At 46.1% G+C, this 18,192-nt stretch overlaps 2 protein-coding genes across 4 annotated transcripts; one reads left to right on the top strand and one right to left on the bottom strand.

Annotated features, from left to right (window-relative positions):
- Positions 1-606: 606 nt before the first annotated feature.
- On the bottom strand, positions 607-5,925 carry RPL15 (ribosomal protein L15). Of its 2 annotated transcripts, none has more exons than XM_074838811.1 (4): positions 5,823-5,925; positions 4,656-4,840; positions 3,477-3,613; positions 607-1,336 (listed from the first exon to the last, which is right to left on the bottom strand). In XM_074838811.1, exons 2-4 carry the CDS (start codon positions 4,825-4,827, stop codon positions 1,031-1,033), a joined length of 615 nt encoding a protein of 204 aa, XP_074694912.1. In that variant the 5' UTR covers positions 4,828-4,840; positions 5,823-5,925; the 3' UTR covers positions 607-1,030. The 2 variants fall into 2 exon arrangements, with proteins under 2 accessions (XP_074694912.1, XP_074694923.1); XM_074838822.1 differs by having other exon boundaries at positions 4,656-4,837; positions 5,823-5,877.
- Positions 5,926-5,988: 63 nt separating this feature from the next.
- On the top strand, positions 5,989-18,103 carry NKIRAS1 (NFKB inhibitor interacting Ras like 1). 2 transcript variants are annotated; one of them, XM_074838790.1, is made up of 5 exons: positions 5,989-6,056; positions 6,772-6,865; positions 7,559-7,685; positions 14,702-14,943; positions 17,739-18,103. In XM_074838790.1, the coding sequence occupies exons 3-5, from the start codon at positions 7,592-7,594 to the stop codon at positions 17,976-17,978; spliced, it is 576 nt and encodes a 191-aa protein (XP_074694891.1). In that variant the 5' UTR covers positions 5,989-6,056; positions 6,772-6,865; positions 7,559-7,591; the 3' UTR covers positions 17,979-18,103. The 2 variants fall into 2 exon arrangements, with proteins under 2 accessions (XP_074694891.1, XP_074694901.1); XM_074838800.1 differs by lacking the exons at positions 5,989-6,056; positions 6,772-6,865 and adding an exon at positions 6,900-7,221.
- Positions 18,104-18,192: the final 89 nt, after the last annotated feature.

Here is an 18,192-nt window from a genome sequence, read left to right as displayed (position 1 = left end):
CAAAAACTTTCTTCAGACTACTGTCCTCCCGTAAGAATTTAAAGAGCAAATAAGTTTAATTTCTCAGTTGAAATCTTGGGAGAGTTCAGTCCCAGCATTTTTTTTTTTTTTTTAAATCTTTCTACATCCCAAGTTGAAGCTCCAGGAAGACACAGCTACTTCTTGGGCCTTCTACTGACCCCTTTTCCTATCACTGCACAATGGACATGGTACAAAATCTGTGGATAGCCTTGCAGCTGATTTACCAGAAAGTGCAGTTTTCTCCTCTCTGTTTACATGCAAGTTGACTTCACGCTGAGAGGTCACACTGCAATTTCACAAAATGTACACTAAAATATATTCATCTGTAACTATGTAACATCCAAATGTGATTATTTCTACCACCTAACCATGCAGAGTAAACCAGAATGCAGCTCTCTAACACCAGAGATATGTTAAAGGTTGTATAGCTCTTTGTGAAGTGTCTGTATTTAAAGTACTGTGCACTTTAAAGAACAGAGCCTTACCTTTCTATTCTGTCCTTAGTCAATTTAACCATTTGCAGATAACACAGGCCCAAGAGCTGGTTTCACACTGAAGGCATACAAAAAAACAGAACTTGAAAGATAAAATTGCCATTAGTATTTAATCACCTATAAAATATAAACTAGCACTTTCAGTTTACATCTTATTGCACAAGATCAAAGCTGGCCTTCAGTCTAAGCACAGGACACAGAGACCCTGACCTACAAACAGCGAAGTATACTCAGAGCAACATAAAAAAGGAACACGGACTAGCCATTTTGGCTTTCAATTCACACTGCACATGTCTTTTCAGTCTTATTGAAAGTGAAACCCATCACGGAACTCTATGCTCAGGGCCTACAATCTTCACAAATATCAATTACATTTTCAAAAGCCTTTCAAAATATAGAAACAACTGAACTCCTGGAGAATTCTACACTTCTCCACATAAACCAAGAAGCAGCAGAAGCACTTGTTAAATTCAACAACCCGCATCAGCTTTATTAGATCGTTACATTTACAAGAATTAACGGTAACGGTGCAGCTGCAGGGTATTGCGTCTTCTCCAGGCAGCACGACGTGAGCCACCGATGGTGTGGTGGAATTTGTGGCCCTTGCCAAGGCCACGACTCTTCCGCCCAGCCGATGTCAGCCCACGCATCTCTCTGTGCTTGTGGACGGGCTTGGTGATCCACTGGGTATCAGGGTTGCGCCTGATGGTCTTATGGAAGGGATCAATCAGGATCACTTCAAAAAACTTGTAAGTGGAATCTTCCCCCACCCAATACGAGTTCAAGACTCTCAGAGCCCCACAGTGACGACCAGCACGTTCCTAGAAGAAAAAAATAAATGCAAAAGGCTGTAAAATCACAGATGCAGGGCACTCTTCATGCAGAAAGAGATGAATAATTCAAACCTAACAATTTGTAGGTGCTAGAAATTTCAATTTGCTCTGAGAGACCCTCTCTTCCTAAAAGAAGTGTTCCCCTTCCAGTCGCAAAGACGCAGAAGAAGTAATAGCTGAAAGGAATGCTGCATTAAAAAAAAAAAAAAAAGGCTACTTGGATTCCTACATGAAATGTAGGGTTTTAAAGAACCTTAAGAAGGAAGGTGCTTGGTTGACAAAAGAACTACTTTGTACACAGAAGCACCAGATCAGTAAATACAGAGTTAAAAACAACTCTAACATGAAGATAAAGAGCACAAGCTGCACTTGGGGCCACAAACAATCTTTTGTGGGAAGTTATGAAAGACTGATCAATTTGCACATCCAAAGCTACAGGGAAGAAACACATTTCTGCAGAGAATAGGCCCATACTGATAGGAGAAAAGGAAGAGCTGATGTAACAAGTCTTTGTTCCACTGCTGACATATTAGAGCTTGCTATTCCTATCCTTACTTGTGCTTGGAAAGCAGCAGTCTTAGTTTAGAAAACAAAACAAAGCAGAAAATATCAATTATGCAACTCCATCTGCCTCTCCTGTCAAGAATGTTCCTTACTTAAAAACACTGAAAGTATGTTTAGTCGTAGGACTTCATCACCACCCTGGGAAGGTATGAACCAACAGAGCCCACCCATCTTCTATCCCAATGAGATCCCAATCTATTGCTACAGTTTTCCAGTAAAGAGCACTTGACTATTTTCTGCATATGTAATAAAATTCTTTCAAGTCCTTGTTTTATTCTAGCACATGAGAGCAACACATATTAAACATTAAAACACCATCCACCCTCAACCAGCTTCTATGTGGGGATGGCAGCTACAAGAGGCCTCATATTTCTATATTTCTACCTGAAAAATGTTAAGTCTTCCAGGAAAAAGTGTGTCGGATTCAGAAAACTTCAAAATAAAACTAAGGGCCAATAACCTCTTCCATGAGGTGTCACCACAAGTGAACATGTGACTAGCCATCAGGTATCTGGCAGTAGCGTATATGAAGAGCATGCCATGAGCACTGAAAACACCGAACTGCATGTTTAATATTTTAAACTCATCATCTGTATTTCTTTTAAATTAACATGTCCTATTTACGTTTTTTCTTCCCTTTGAAAAAACCCCACCATATTCAACTTGTTGAAGTCACTTAATATTTTTGAAGTCCTGGGAACAGAAGTCTTCGGCTTCAAGATGGAAAGGCAACGAGCAGTCTCCATTCTTTCACAATGTCTCTTTTTTGAGAGTGCAGACTAGTACTAATTCTAGCCCACTGAAAAGTTTTTTCTGAAGGCGAGAACTAAATCTCTTCAAGACCACTACTGTGACATTACAAAACTTATAAGACCTCATCAAATGAGGGTTGCCATTTTGAGTATTTTAGCAGGTAACATCATCTCACCTAAAACCAAGTTAACCACCAACTCTGTGCTTGTGAGGTACCCAAGTTTTTTGCAAGAACCAGCAGGTCTCAGGCATGCTGCTTTCAGATCCTCTGATACAGCCAAGCAGACTGTGCAGCACGCCTACTACACAAACAGGCACTACAGACTTCAAGACAGGAACTCATCTGTACTTTGTGGAAGGACCATTACCTAAAGCTGGTAATACATGCAACGTGGCAGGGAACACAGCGGTGTGATTTAGTGATGAGTAAAGTCAGACACCTTGGCATATTTGTATTTTTATTTCTCGTGCCTAACCCTTTATTTTACTGGGTTTTCTATTAGTTGTACATCTTTTTCCATTACAATACCATGGCATACTTTAGAAGCAAGTATACGCTATGAGCTTCAATAAAACTCCTAAGTAGTACTTACCCCAGACCCCATTTGTAAAGTCTGAATAGTTTTTTCATTTGTCTCAATACAGCTTTTCAAGACCTTCTGGTGCTTTCCTGCCATCAGTATTCAAGATCTTTTACCCAACACATTATCAAAGCAGTTGTTTGGTTTTTTCTATCTCTTGAGTATTTTCAACTTTCACAGCCAAAGACCTTCCTACCATCAAGTTTCTGAGCAATAACCGAAATAGTCACCTCTGCTACAGACTGAAGACTCCGGGCAAACTTCAGCTGGTTAACACCATGATGCACAGGTTTACCATAGGTTGCACCTTTCGGGACTGGGCGTTTACGACCACCACGGCGAACGCGGACACGGTAGATAACGTAACCTAAAAGAAACGGTGACTTAGGAACTAGAAGAATTCTGTAGTGTAGCAAGTGCAGATCACAGCAAGACAGTTTTGATGGCCATACTGTATTTCCAACCCCAAAAACTTTACATGGAATGCTGCAAAATTAGGTCAGTACATGAATCTTCACCAAAACCTACAAGTGGAGGTGGCTAGCACAAGATGTTTTTGTTATTTCCATTACAACTGAGTAAAAGAAGTGATGTCCTGTCACAATTATTTTTTAGTTCCAAACCAGAGCTTATAGAACCTTTCCACTGTGGAGTTCCAAATACACTATGAACAGCTACAGCTATGTTGTAACACCAAAAAACCCAACCCACCCCCAAACACGTAACAAAACAATCACCCTGAACCTAAAATCCCATATCCTGGTAGCAGCATTCATAAAGCACTGACACACAAGTCATCCGCAAACCCTGCTGCAACGTGATCACTGAAAAATGAGGAAACTAGACAAACTTCACGAACGTTGACAGAGGCATACTCTTAGCTTTACATTTTCCTAGTGAACAAACACACTGTTTCAAAGATTTGCTCAAGTTACAGATGGATGACCACTTTCCCCAAGTTTCTTTCACTGACCAGTAACTGCTAATGACAGTACAAACAACGTCATCTTGCTTACTCAAGCACATGCAGCTTTTTCACATGAAGTAATGCATGACTAATTCTGGGCAGAGAAAGGACACCCCCAAACCGAGGATACTAAAAGCACTGGTCAGCTCTACAGTACTAACACAGCACAAAATTAAAGCCAAAACCCACTTGATCTCCATCTGCCAAAATGGCCACAGATGTCAATTCAAAATGACATGAAGTAAGGTTTTGCGCTGCAGGCACCGTTACCAATGTAACACATTTATAATAGTTCATTTCAAGCTAGACACTTCAGGTTCTGTGGAAATATTTAAGTTTCAGATTTTGTTATTCTACTATTACTTAAGGAAGGAAGGGAACTGACATAAAACTTGGCCACTCCATCACGAAGCACATGGACTTCACCTCTACATCTCGTTACCTTGCTTGGCCTTATATCCCAGCCTGCGAGCTTTGTCTGGTCTGGTTGGCCGGGGAGCTCGGTGCAAGGCAGACAGCTGGCGGTACTGCCAACAGCGGACACGAAGGAGGAATCGCATCACATCCGACTGCTTTTTCCTCCATAGCTCCTGGATGTACTTGTAGGCACCCATGTTTTTCTACCTGCTGAATTGAGAGGTCAATGAATAAAGCGTACCAAATCTGATGGCAAATTTGAACAGCTTCTAACAGAGACACTGCATAAAACCATACGCATAACACCACTGACACACAGGACGCTCTCCAGCTTCTGTATACCGCTGCTACACCTGGTAACATGGCTGACACTTGGCAGCCTCCAACAGGACACACTGCAGTTATCACGCTCAGCAATTTTCTTCCTTTTCAAACGTTCTTAAGCGGTGAACTCATCAGCTGAGAATTTTTCAGATGCGTATGTCAGATACTACCAAAATCGACAGTTAAGATCTGAAACAAGTTGTAAACATTAATCTATAAAGTATGTGATTGTGAGTGGTGTGGTCTTTATTCTTAACATGGTTTAATTACCTCTAAAATAGTTTGAGCTCTCACACACCCGCAGCAATTAGCAGATGTAAGTGAACTCCATCAAACCCCACCCAAATCACCACCAGAAAAACGTAGCTCACTTTATTTGCACCAAAAAAACCCCCAAACCAAAACCAGTTCATGTGTGATTTTTCCATACCCCTCTTTTTTTTAATCTGCCCAGCTATGGCCTAGCTCTCGCCATCCCCAAGCTACCCCTTCTTTATGACTGCATTGTGGCATAAAACACCACAAATCAACTGCAAACCCAGAGCCAAGCCAGGACGTGCGACCTGCGAGCAACCTGCAGCCGCTACGTCACGATGCGCGGCCTTCCGCTCACCCCAGGCGACCCCGAGCCCCACCGAACCTCCCCCTCCCCGCACCCCGGGTAGCCAGCCCGCCCCGACGAGGCGCAGCCTACGGGCCCTCCACCGGCCTCCCGGGGCCTGCGGCCCTCCCGGGCCCAGCTCGCCGCAGGCGCAGCCCCGTCCCAGCCCGCCAGGGTGGCGGCGAGCGGGCGCGGCGGGCGGATGGCCGCCTCGGGCCCGGGATGGACGCGGATTGAGGGGAAGGCCGAGCGCAGACAACCCCTCACCTGATGGCGCCCAGCACCGGAAAGGAAGAGGCCTGCTTCCCACAACCCCCTGCGGTGGCACCGCACTTCCGGCAGCGGCAGCAGTGCCTCATGGGTAACGTAGTCCTGGGGAGGCGGGCCGCCCCCTCGCCCCGACCCGACCAGGCCCCCGCGCCCGCCAATGGGCGGCAGGGGGCGGGGCTCGGCCCGCCGGGCCGGCGCGGCTCCATGGGCCCTGCGGGAAGCGCTGCCCAGGTGCGCGTTCGCGCTGGGGGGGCGGGAGGGGGTACGCGGCGCCAGGGGCGCGCGCGGGGCCGGGGGCGCGCGGAGCTGCAGGCGGGGCCGCAGCCCGTCGGGGCTGGGGGGCTGACGTGGGGACAGGGGCTCCGCCGGCTGGGGCCTCCTCTGAAACACCCCATAAGAGCCCCAAACTAGCGGGCGGGGGGGGGGGGGCTTTGGCGTAAAAAAGTCCTTAAAATCCTGAAAGAACCCTTAAAAAAAGCCTAAAAAATAATAATTAAAAAAATCATACAATTAAATCATAAATCCTGAAGGGCAAAAAAAGCCCTAAAGACAACCCTAAAACCTTTTCCGCGGGGTGGGGGGGGTGTCAGTGCCAGGGAGCCCCCGGTGCTGCAGGCCGGGAGTGCTCCCCGACGAGGTGAGCGCGAGCGGCCGGCGCTGGGGCCAAGGCCCGGCGTTACCCACGTCCCTCCTGTGCCCCAGCATTTCTGTGCCTCCCCCTGCGCGCCTCCTCCCCACCACCCCCCGCAGAGGTGGATTTGCAGGAGCAGGGAAGGGGCCTGGTGCAGAGGGGACTTTTGTCCCCCTCTTTGGCTCCCTCAGTGCGCAGTGTGCAGCGCTGGAGGTGTCGGGCCCTTCTGGGGAATCAAAACTGGAATTAGGCTTTCCCTGCCTGAAAGCCCCCCCTGCCTCCCTGCGGCTGCGGGGTGACCTTTCTGTTTTGCAGTGTATGCTTTGCAGAGCACCCTGGCTTGTGAAGCGTTACCCGGTTAAACTGGAATCGAACCAGGACACCGCCAGCCCCTCCTGGTCCTAAAAAGGTACTCCTCAGCTCGCGCTGTGGCGAACGGCTCCAAACAGCAAACCGAGAGTGACGGCCTGCAGCCCTGCCATGGCTCACTGGTGTGGGGAGCTGCCCCTGGCGCCCGGACACCTCCTGCTAAAACCAACCCCCACTCATCCAAGCTGATTTAACGCAGACCAAAACAGTTGCTTTTGCATTTGCTTTCCTGTGCTTCTGCCTTTAACGCTCCTATTTTCTAGCCCCTAGCCGGTAAAAGCTAGAAACTTTCTGTGTGTGAAATAAAAGGGAAGGAACCGCCGTTTTGTCGTGTTTCCAGAAGCCATCCCAATACCACCAGATGCCATCAGGCCCGCAGCAAAACCACAAAGCCTGGTAACACAAGTCTTTCAGTGTACCTACACGCCAACTAACATAGCCCTTGCCCCAGAGGGTTTATACACTTCAGTCCCCCCAAACCCAACAGGACAAGTGTCGAGGCTGCAGACAAGCATCTGCACCGATGGCAGCAGCCTAAAACATTAAAAAATGGTGTGGGAGGAAACTCCAGTCCTAAAAATATCAGTCGCTGATGAGTGCCTGGGAGGGAGCTGTGCCTCCGAGTCACCCGCTGCTTCGCGTTTTGCCTCTCGCCTTTTGTCGTGGGCTTCGCTTCTGTCTGGTGCCGAGCTCTGCCACCGCGCCAGGCTAACAGCCTCCTGTGTCTGCCCAGGGCTCACCGGCTGACGCTGCCCTCTCAGGGAAGATGGGAAAGGGCTACAAGGTGGTGGTTTGTGGAATGGCCTCTGTGGGAAAGACAGCGATTTTGGAGCAGCTTCTCTATGGAAAGCATACTGTTGGTGAGATATTTTTGCTTTTTCGGGGGGATTGTTTCATTTTCCAGCATCTTGTTCTGTGTGGGCTTCAAAAAAACAGTAATCGAGGACCGCGAACTGCACTGGGGTGAAGGAGGAAACTAATGTGGTTTTGTTGCATCTCTGGGCAGTTCTTGAAATTCGTGGTCCCTTACCGATTTTTAAAAGAGGCTTGGAGAAGAACCCTTTCCGTGATGTTCCCAGTTATAAAATATGTGGATGTTTAAAAAGAAACAAACACAGAAAGTAGGTGATGTGCTTGCTGCCTATTTACATAAGAAATACCTCGTTCCCTGAAAGATGCTGTAGATGCCTGAAAAATAAATAGATGCCACATGATGAGTAGAGAGACTGTTTACATTTTTGTTCTCTTCTTAAAGCTTTATTTTGCTTGGTTTTGACTAATATTTAAAGCGCTGGAAAGAAAAACAGCTCAGCTTTAGGTCCCACATTATGTGCAGAACTTCAAGGGCCAAGCTTCTCGGCTCTCAAAGAAATCCTTCTGTGGAAAAAAGGCTTGAGAGAGGAGCATGGGAAGTCTGAGACTTGCTGTGCACAAAAGAAAGGGAATGAAGGCAAAGCCGGCTTGTTTCCCTCTGTTTCCACATGACTTGGCTTTGAGAGGAAGGGCAATGATCAGCAGGCTGACAAATTATTCCTGCCTCACCCAGAAACAAGGGGTGGCACCAGGGGTGAATCTCGGGGCTTTGATGGAAGATGTCTAGTCAATTTGTATCTTTTTCTTGGGCTGGTAAATTCAATGTTGGGGTAAGTTATTGGATAAACACGAGGATTTCTAGAATGGTTCTTTGCAGGCACTGCGCCTTTAAAATGTGTTCAAAATGTGTGGATGGGAGGAATTTGCTGGCAAAGCGTGATGCAGAACTGCGTGCTAATACCCTTGTTTAAAAGGAGGATTTCCTCTAATGTTGCAGCAACATCTGTTTCCAGCATCCTACCGAGCCCTATGCGCGTAGCCCTGTGTACCTTTCAGTGTGAAGGTTGCAAAACCTGCAGGCTGAAGGTTTTTCCCTTTGCTACTGACCTGCCTCTCCTCTGAGGTGGGCTGGGTGATTGTCAGAGCAGCATGAGCAAGGCCACGTTACTTAAATCGTATTGCCTTGCATTACTTCCTGCCCCGAGCTCCTATTAGCGACCCAGGCAGGAAGGATATTCGGGTGTTGCTGATCGGAGGAGCTATTTATGGAGCTAGCCATGTAAACGATTATACGACGTCATGGATGCTGGCTGACATAACCAGAGGGAGGCCTCGTGCCTGGGGTTTAGCTGTGGGTGTCCCTCTGTCATTCCTGAATGCTCCGCTCCAGCTCGACCGTTGCACAACGCAGACCTTCCCCCCACCTCTCTTAAAAAAGGTAGTTTTCCTTTCCTGCAGCTCTGCTTATTTTTCAGAGTTAGCAGTGAGGGAGGGAACATCTGATAGCGGAGCAGGGGTGCAAGGGGAGAAGGAAGAAGGCAGTCTCCTGTTTTCTATTATTTTGGTTAAATCTTATTCCCAAGACATTCGGAGGAAGAGGGCAAATAGCAGAGTCAAGATCAGAGTATGGAGAGGGCTCATATGGAGCCTCTGTAGCCCAAGGGATGAGTGGCCATGGCCCAGCACTTTTGATATCCCCTGCATGTGTCATCAGGCACATTTTGGGGGATGAACTGATATGTTAGTGTTCCTCGCAGTCCCGCTGAGTGGTGACGAGTCCTCCCTGCCTCTTCCTCAGCCCACGGGCAGTTCTGGCAAAGGGTGCCTGAAGTATGGGCTGCTGAAAATGGTTCCCGGAAGATCTTTAGCTACTGCTCCAATCTGTATTGATTTAAGCCTTGAACTGCAGAGGCAGTACACCACTGTGAGGGTCTCACTGGGCAAGGACAGAGTTTGAGGAATGGTGAGTCTTTTGACTGCTCCTTAGCTGAGCTGCTTTAAACTGCACAGACCCATTGCTGGTGCTACTGTTGCAGGGGTGGCCCCTCCACCCTTAAAACCTGATTACTGAAGCTTGATCCTCATTTCCTAAAGCTTGCAAGCTCCAGAAAGCTGACATGTACATCCTGGCTGCTGGCCTTTTTGGCAGGAGGCAAAAAGGACTAGTGTGTTTGCTGAAAGCCCGTCTGTTCAGAGCCAACCAGCAAGGCAGCTCACTGGGTATGGCAACATGGACACAAACTGTTTCAAAACCTGTGCTTCCTGACTGACGTCAGGAGCAGCTCTGCGGCTGGTCTGAGAGCTGGGGAGCCGTGGGGAGGACTGCCTAGCCAACAAACGGAGTCTCTCTGTTCCTGACATCATCCACATCCTCCTCCAGTGACAAGAGGCATGCCTGAACTTGGTTGTAGGCTCAGAACACAAGGTCTGGTGCCATCCTCCGAGGTGTCCCAGCCACTGATGTGTGGGTCTCCTCCTGGCTGTAAATCGGCCACAAGTCTGTGTCGCTGCTCACGTGCCTCCTGTTGACTTTCCTGTAAAAGGGAGTGGTGGCACAGCTGCTATCAGGGAAGTGATTAGTGTCCTTGGAGGTTTCATGCTGCTATATAAAGCCCTTGGCTTTGAGCCCATGCTCCTGGCTGTGTGCTTGGTGATGGTGCTGTAAACCTAGTTGTGCTGTGTTTCTTTTCCTAGACAAATGTGCACCTTCAGCTCTCCCTGGCTTGCTATGGATGAAGTCTCTAAGTGCTGCTGTTGCTTACATGGTCAGCAGCTAGCACTCTTGGAAAGGCATTAAGATTGCTTGAGGTCGAAGCAGGAAAAGTACTTGTGAGGGAAGAATACACCCCAAAAATGAATATTTGTGTCCCTGGAGCATGTCAACAACAGTGTGTGGTACTGGGCTTTGTGCTAGGCTTTACAACTGCAAGAGGGGCTGTTTGCCTTGGGCCCTCGGATGAGAAAGGAGAGGGCAAAAAGATAAGAGACACTGTCAGAGCCACGTAAAGTAACACATGTATCGTATGGCAGCCTCTCCGGCTAAACTGATACAAGGAATCAGACAAAACCTGAAAGGAGATGTTTGAAATGGGTGCAGATTTAGCTCTGAGTCGTGTAGCGACTATACTGCCATAGGTCAGGCCAAATAGTTGCTAAGGTTTGCACATATATGCATGGTTGTCTGGTACCTGGGATGATCTCTCTTTTTGTGGGTTCAATGCTGTGTTTGTCCAAATCTTTCACCTTCTCTTGCATTCCTGAAGAAAGAGGGGTCAGTCTTTTCTCCTCGGTCATGAAACGGGTCCCTGACTGGCAACAGAATATTGTCCCAATAAATACCTGTGGTACCTGGCACTGCTTGTCCTGAACTCTCTTGAGAGGGCCAACAGGAGAGTTGCTGGCTTAACTTTGGCATGGGACACGTCTGTAAAGAGGATAGATATTTTTTCTTAAACAGTGTCCCTGTTCAGTAATGGTGCAGAAAGGAGTCTTCCTTATGCTTTTAAAATATCTCTGGCCCCTCAACCTATGGTAAAGCTTATCAGCTCAACAGGAGGAGGTGAGAACTCTTCCTGCAGAAAACACAATTTTGCTTATCTCTGCCTCCTGGCTGTGTAAATAGCTGGTATGGTCAGGTTACTCATAAGCAGCTACCTCAAATCATCTTACTAGCTAGGAATGAAAACACCATGTATTAGCGTGGTAGAACCCATAACAAGGGAATTTGCCTTGCTTGGTCGCAGCTGAAGGGATTTGGGGTTTTGGCTCTCACACATGTGGAAGGCTAATTAACCAAATTATGCATTCTTACGTCTTAAATCAAAACTGCCTCCTGATAGAGCTGCAGTCAGCTTTCCATTTTATAGATAGATTAAAGTGGAGCTGAACGCATGGAAGTGATGGTCACAACTGTGCCTACTGGTTGGTGGGTCCAGTACTTAACTAGCAGCTAAATCTAAACAGACCAGCTCCTGTTGAGGCCTGTCCAGCTCTTCTCCAAGTCAGGGATCCTCTGATATGCTGTCGTTTGAGATCTAAGTAAGCAAAGCCTGCAGTTTGCAAACACAAGGAATAGCAGGCTTTAGGAGCTCTTTGCTAAATTCCTGCTGGAAAGAGGCAAGGAGAGATTACATAGATCTTCAAAAGTACTCAAGAGGACACAAAATTTGCACTGCATTTATGGTTAAGAGTCACTCGGGATCTTCTGAAATTCTGTCCATCTAGAAATTTTGCTTTATTTTGTTATTTGCAATATCTCTGCCTTGCCTAGTCTGAGTGTGCAGTATTCATTAGTATATTGAGCCTTTTCTCTTCCTCATTGGAAACCACCAGGGGTTGAAACACCACCCAATTTATGACTGAGGCTTCCCCTTGCAGTTCCTCTGTGGCTGCAGTTGGTTGCATAGACGAAGACCTTTCTGCCTCTCCCAAGACTTCCACTAGCTAAGTAGGCGCTAGAGAACAGCATCAATCTTCTGTCTATTCCTCCTTTTCCTCCCTAACTTTTTTTCATCTTTAGTTTCCAAAGAAACCGTGAGATTGTTCACTGTCTTGTTAGTTCCCCTTTCCCCCTGTAGCTTCTGAACCTGAAAGCTGGTTCCATCTGCCCATTCATCTGTGTCACAGCAGTAGATATCTCAAAATATGTTTCTGTAAATTTAAAAAAACTAGTAGCGGGAAAGAGAGAAAAGGCCTGTGATAACGCTCTCCTCTCCAGGGAAAACCTACTCGAGCCAGCAGCAGTCTGCAGGGCAGTCACTCCCTAGCACAAGCTGCCCTGGCCCACCATGGTAGTGAAGATGAGAGGATGCCTGGGGATGCCAGGGAAGGAAAGGACAGGGAGGCTGGGATGGAGCAAGACACCTTCCCAGGACACTGGGCTTTCCTGACTAGCTTTGCCGCTCGTACAACAACTTGCCCAGCCCATGTCTGAATGAAGACCAGGAAAGCATTTGAATGGGATGGTACTAACAAGCAGCATAAATATCGTTGTCAGCAAGATGTGGCTAGCATGCGGTCTGGGCTTTAGAAGAACGGTCTAGGATAAGGTGACACAGGTATGTCTAAAAATTGTCTGTGTTTGTTTAGGAATCTACTTGCATATATTCCCTCCCTCAATGTATGTAGGTGAAATTTCACCTCTGGAATCTGATACTGATGCATAAATTCCAGGTTCCTCCAAAGTGCCCCCCTCCCCCCCCCCCCCCTGTTTCACATCAAAATTTTTTGCTCTGTTCTGCTGACTTAAGTCCCAGGTCTTAATTCTTCCTCTTCATTTTCAAGTAGGATGTTGAAAGACATAATTTTCACTGCTACTTTTAATGCTATTAGGAAGAGACTGTCACAAGAGAATGTGGATATATTAAAGACTGTTGAATTACAGTGCAGCATTTAGATGGTAAAAACCTGTACGACATTATTTATTGCTTTCTAAAAAGAAAAACTTAGGTACTTATGGTTCATTCCTTCTTTCCAAAGTAGTATTTACTGATGCTAGATATTCCCTTGACCTGTCTGTACAACGTAACGAGGCAGAGCAAGAAAAAATACAGTGCTATATCCAGAAAGGGCTCTGTTACCTACTTCAGTCTTTAAAAATGACCTTGTAACACATTCTCCAACCACACAGAATATGTTCGTGCTTCCTCTTTTCCTTAACCTTTGTTTTGTCCTTCTGCTCTTAGTCTTGCTCCTGCACGTTAGCATGGCTATATTTGGAGGCGAGATAAATTAATTCGTTGCAAACCTAATAAAGAGTTTGATCTATGAAGACTGCACAGAGAGGGGCAAAAAGAACAGCTTGTGCCACTTTCCTGTGCAGGAATGCTGCATACATCATGGGAAACCATCAGCGTGGGTGGAATGCTTTAGCTTGTTTGTCAATGTGAATATTTTGAATAGTGTCATTGAATATAGCAAAATCCTTATTTTCACAAGCCAGATAATCCCTCGCGTTTTCTTAAACAATGCTGTAATATGGTCCCTTTTTGGCAGACAAAGAGAATAACGCGGGACTCATTATTGTAGCCCTGCAACGGCAAACAATTCATGCATATAGGAGTGCAGTGGAGGCAAAAACGTGGATTGCAGAGGGTTTACGTGAATACTTAAAACCGACTCTGAAAGTAGCCCAGCGACACTGTACGTAGTTTGTTGGGACCTGTAACCTTATGCACCTGCATCGAGGGGGAAGACAAAGCTAAGGTGATCTATGTGTTTTCAGGTTTGGCTTTGAAAAAATTGTTTTAATTAGTTCAAAGTAAGCTGCCTTGAATTACCTCACGTTTACCATGGGGAGAGGAAGGAAGGAGAGCCAGTATGCAGATAGTTACCATGGAGCAGGTGATATATATATATGAAAGCTCATTCCCTTGTGCACGCTCGTACCTTGCAGTAAATGAGCTTGCTCCTGTTAGCAAATCTGAGTAATTTTAAATCCCTAAGGGATAGAAAAAGCTCACTGTGTGTTTAAGTAAATATAGCATGCAACTTTGCTTGCACGCAAACATCCCCTTCCCTTTCTGGCTTGATTGCACTTGTTAGTTAGTTGTACCACCAATACACATCCATTTCCAGAATTATTCCTTTGGCTTCTGCTTCTGCTGGATCATCCAGCTCAGTATGAAGCAAAGAAGTAGGCTCAAGATGTTAGTACTTGACTATCTGGTGTTCCAAAAGGGTATGTTTGGGCAGGCCTGTTTGCAGCATGTTTGGCACAGAACTCGTAGACTGGGTGGTTGGAGTTTGGGAAACCAGGGGGAAGAGCTGTATGTATTATCCTATCCTGAATGTGCATGTTGTATAGATTAATTTTACAGGCATAATCGTGCTCATATATTAGACGGTTGTATTTACGCAGTGTTGCTATTGTAAATAGCTGGTGTGGTGATCTATGAATACAGCCCTTCATAAGGGTGCCAGGCAAGGTTGAGTCCGGGTCAAGTCACGCTGGAAAACATGCACTGAAAGCTATTGTGAGGTAAAATTCTGCTGTGCTGCGAATAATTCTTACAGCGGTGCTGTACTTAACACCAGTTGAACTTTCCTGCTTGTTTTAAAACAGGCTTAGAAGAGGGTGCCACAATGGAAGATGTGTATTTGGCATCGGTGGAGACAGACCGAGGTGTGAAGGAGCAGTTGCGGCTTTATGACACCAGGGGTCTGCAGGAGGGGGTAGAATTGCCAAAACACTATTTCTCCGTCGCTGATGGCTTTGTTCTGGTGTACGCCGTGACTAGCCTTGAAGCTTTCCAAAGAGTCGAACTGCTCAAAAAGGAGATTGATGTTTTTAGAGACAAAAAGGAGGTAAATGCACGGTTCCTTAACTGCCTGTCTTATCGCTATGTCAGTGATAGGAAGTTAAGGTTGCAAAGCATAGATTTTGTTTCCATAAAACTCGCATACAAAGGAAAACGAATGTATCCACAGCCTTGGGCAATCCATCAAAAGGAAGATTTCGCATGCTGGGGAAGCCTAATTCACATGCCATGCGGGTCATGCAAAAGAACGTGGGTTTTTGTGTGCCTCCTTTCTTCCTCTGCTACAGCTAAAATTCAGTTAGCTGAATGCACCAGCCAGGACACTTACAACTAATAAAACATATGGTGTACAGTAGTGCAGTTCATATGTTTTTTTAGATATTGTACACAGGAAGTCAAGTGCATAGAATAATATAACAAAGGGCATTATCTTTGTTTGTTTTGTATTCATGTACTTGATGGCTTACAAACTAGTGTAATTGACAATGGGTCTCCCAGACATTAGTCAATTGGCAAAGCAGCTTTAATGTATTTTAACAACCATATTGAATCAATTCAATTGTGTGAAATGACTGCTCTATTTTCCCTTAGAAAGCAGCTAGTGTTTTCAGCTGACAGTGTTCCAGCTTAGCTAAACAAATATAACTTGCATGTGGCATTAGCATTATGGCTTTTCCTACAGTATCTTTATATTCTCAAGTAGTTTTCCCCGTGAAATGTCTTTAGCCTACAGCTTTCCAAATGTCTGGTTTATGCTGTTAAAAAAAAAAAAAAAGTGCATGAAGAATTAATTGGGTAATGGTAGGGAGAGACTTTCCAAAAATGTAACTTGTTTAGTACTGACAGCACACAGGGTGGTAGAGGAAGGCAGGCTCCAAGTTTGACAGCAGCCAAACGTGCAGTCACAGGAGAGGTATGTTAGCTGGTAGGGCTGGTGTGAGCTGCAGACTGTCACGTATATCAGGGATACGGGAGTCAATCATAACTCCCCTGCAGGGCAAGGAAAGGTAGACAAGCAGGAAACTTTTCCCAGGCGCTGTGTTTTGCGAGGGCCCTGATTTGTTACTTTACAGGGTGTTGTAATGCAGAGAGGGAGTCGCAGCCCCAGCAGGATCTGCATCCCTCTCTTCTGTGTTACCTGCCGGAACTCTTCTCTCTTGTTGCATGCAGGTATTTTAAAAAACAGCCAATGTGCTTATCCTCTGGGAGAGCTTAAAGTTGTGATCTTGACTGAGGATAACAATCTAAAGAATGGTGCCCACAATAAGCTAGATAAATTAGTTTTATTCCTGTGATTTCTAATCCATATAAAATAGGCTTTGAAGAACAGAAGGTGAGATCAGGAGTCCTACCTTAAGATAGTGTCAGTGGACTTATGGGCTCTGCTAGAATGCATCCTTAACTGAATTAGGGATGTATCTCCACATGTGGTCCTTTTGAGCTGGTAGAACTTCACCTTGTTGAGTGGCACAGTCCCCTGTTGTGTGGCAGATGACAGAAAGCACCAATGGCTGGTTCCTTGCCTCTGCTGGCTATGGGGGCTCTCCAGCATGCACCTTAAAATCTGGCCAAATTTTGTACTAAATAAAGGTTGTGTTCTCTTGTTCTGACAGAGCTTAACCATAGGTAAAAGTCAGTTGAAGGATGTGGTAAATGCATATGAACATTAGGGCTTCTTTCAAAGCCTTTGCAGAGGGAAAAAAACATTTTTCCAAACACCCTGGGCTGCTATAGAAAAGAAAGAAAGCCTCAGATCTCACAGGAACAGGACAAACATCTCTAGCTGGAAAGAAACAGAAGACATCCTGGAGTTAGCCTGATGAACAGGAAAGAGCAAGCAGGTGTGGACACAGCAAATACCCCAAATCATCAGCAAGAGAAGGCTTTATCACTTGATCAAACCAGGAGTGTAGAGATGAGACCAGAGTTTGACTAAGGACCTTGAACTATAAACATAGGCATCGTTTCCCCTAAGAGCTGATGCTGGTAAAACATTTTTAGAAAATGGTTATCTTGAAATAAGCAGGAGCAGTACCTTTAAGAGGCCAACACTACCTTCAGCACCTCCCAGAACTGAAGCACCAGGCAGGCCGCCAAGCTCAGCCACGCTGTACTGTCTCGGTGAGACCAAAGTCACTTGATGGATCCTTACAACTCAGGGTCTGGCTTGATACTGCTGTGCTGCTCTCGTTAGCTAACCAGCTGCTCTTGAAAGTGCCTCTGAGAGGCTGGTGCCAGGGTGCTCACCCGACCCTGTCAGCAGCAGAGGGCTGTCCCCGGAGGTCCCTCTAGAGGCTCACCGTGCATGGGGAGTCAGCCGGGGAGCGGGGCCCAGCAGCCTTCTGGCAGCCTTCTGGCAGGGTTGGCCTTGTTTGTATTGTGGGCTGGGGCTTGGGGAAAAAAAAAGCTGGGCAAAACCCACAGCTGTGGGGTCCCGGCTTTCTCTGTTGCCATGCGCTTTTTCATCTCTCGAGCATCCACTGCTCTGACCTACTTGGATGTCATGCTCTTATCATTTGTCTAGGGCAGCTCAATTGCTAAGTAAACGGAGAATAGGGCTGTTCAACTTTGGCTCTCTTGGGTGTCATTTCCCTTTAAGCAGTCGGAGGGAGAAGGGGAAGTCCTGCATATTCTATGATTCAAACCAACTCCCAGCCCACAAGTAGATGAAGCCAAATCAAATCCCAGACCCTGATCTTCCAAACTACACACAGCTTTAATTTTAGCCAGCGCTAAATTAAAGAACAGGTTTGAACTGTGTTGCTACTTGCCTGCTGTTTAAAAGCATTGTGAATGGTGGATGCTTTTTGGATAAAGCTCACCCTTTTGTTTTATTTGTAGGTAACAGTTATTGTCTTGGGAAACAAAACTGACCTCCTGGACCAAAGGCAAGTGGAAACAGAAGCAGCCCAGCAATGGGCAAGGGCTGAGAAAGTGAGACTGTGGGAAGTGACTGTGACAGATCGGAAAACACTGCTTGAGCCCTTCACCTTCTTAGCCAGCAAACTCTCCCAGTCCCAGAACAAATCAACATTTCCTTTGCCTGGAAGGAAGAGCAAAGGGAATAACTGTGATAACTAAGCTACCTTAGCATTGTCTGCTGCTACCAGGTCACAGCCTAAGTCCTTTCTGTGCCATTTGCTTCTCACAGTTCCACTTAAAGCAATAATCTCATTCAGCAATAAAATCAGCAAGCTTATGGCTAAGAGGTATCCTCCCTTCTCATAGACTTAGCTTGAAAGTCACTGGTGGGAAAAGCCTTAAAAAGCACTTATGAGAGTTGTCGTCTTGCAAC

Source organism: Strix aluco, chromosome 1 (assembly GCF_031877795.1).
Source record: "Strix aluco isolate bStrAlu1 chromosome 1, bStrAlu1.hap1, whole genome shotgun sequence".
Taxonomy (NCBI): domain Eukaryota; kingdom Metazoa; phylum Chordata; class Aves; order Strigiformes; family Strigidae; genus Strix; species Strix aluco.
This window is presented reverse-complemented; position numbering and strand designations above follow the sequence as displayed.

Excerpts from the sequence above, each read along its gene's own strand:
- RPL15 (XM_074838811.1), bottom strand. The coding sequence starts at position 4,827 with ATGGGTGCCTACAAGTACATCCAGGAGCTATGGAGGAAAAAGCAGTCG. Across the intron at positions 3,614-4,655 it reads GGGATATAAGGCCAAGCAAG|GTTACGTTATCTACCGTGTC; the intron begins GTAACGAGATGT and ends CGTTTCTTTTAG. Across the intron at positions 1,337-3,476 it reads GTCTTCAGTCTGTAGCAGAG|GAACGTGCTGGTCGTCACTG; the intron begins GTGACTATTTCG and ends TTTTTCTTCTAG.
- NKIRAS1 (XM_074838790.1), top strand. The coding sequence starts at position 7,592 with ATGGGAAAGGGCTACAAGGTGGTGGTTTGTGGAATGGCCTCTGTGGGA. Across the intron at positions 7,686-14,701 it reads CTATGGAAAGCATACTGTTG|GCTTAGAAGAGGGTGCCACA; the intron begins GTGAGATATTTT and ends GTTTTAAAACAG. Across the intron at positions 14,944-17,738 it reads TTTTTAGAGACAAAAAGGAG|GTAACAGTTATTGTCTTGGG; the intron begins GTAAATGCACGG and ends TTTTATTTGTAG.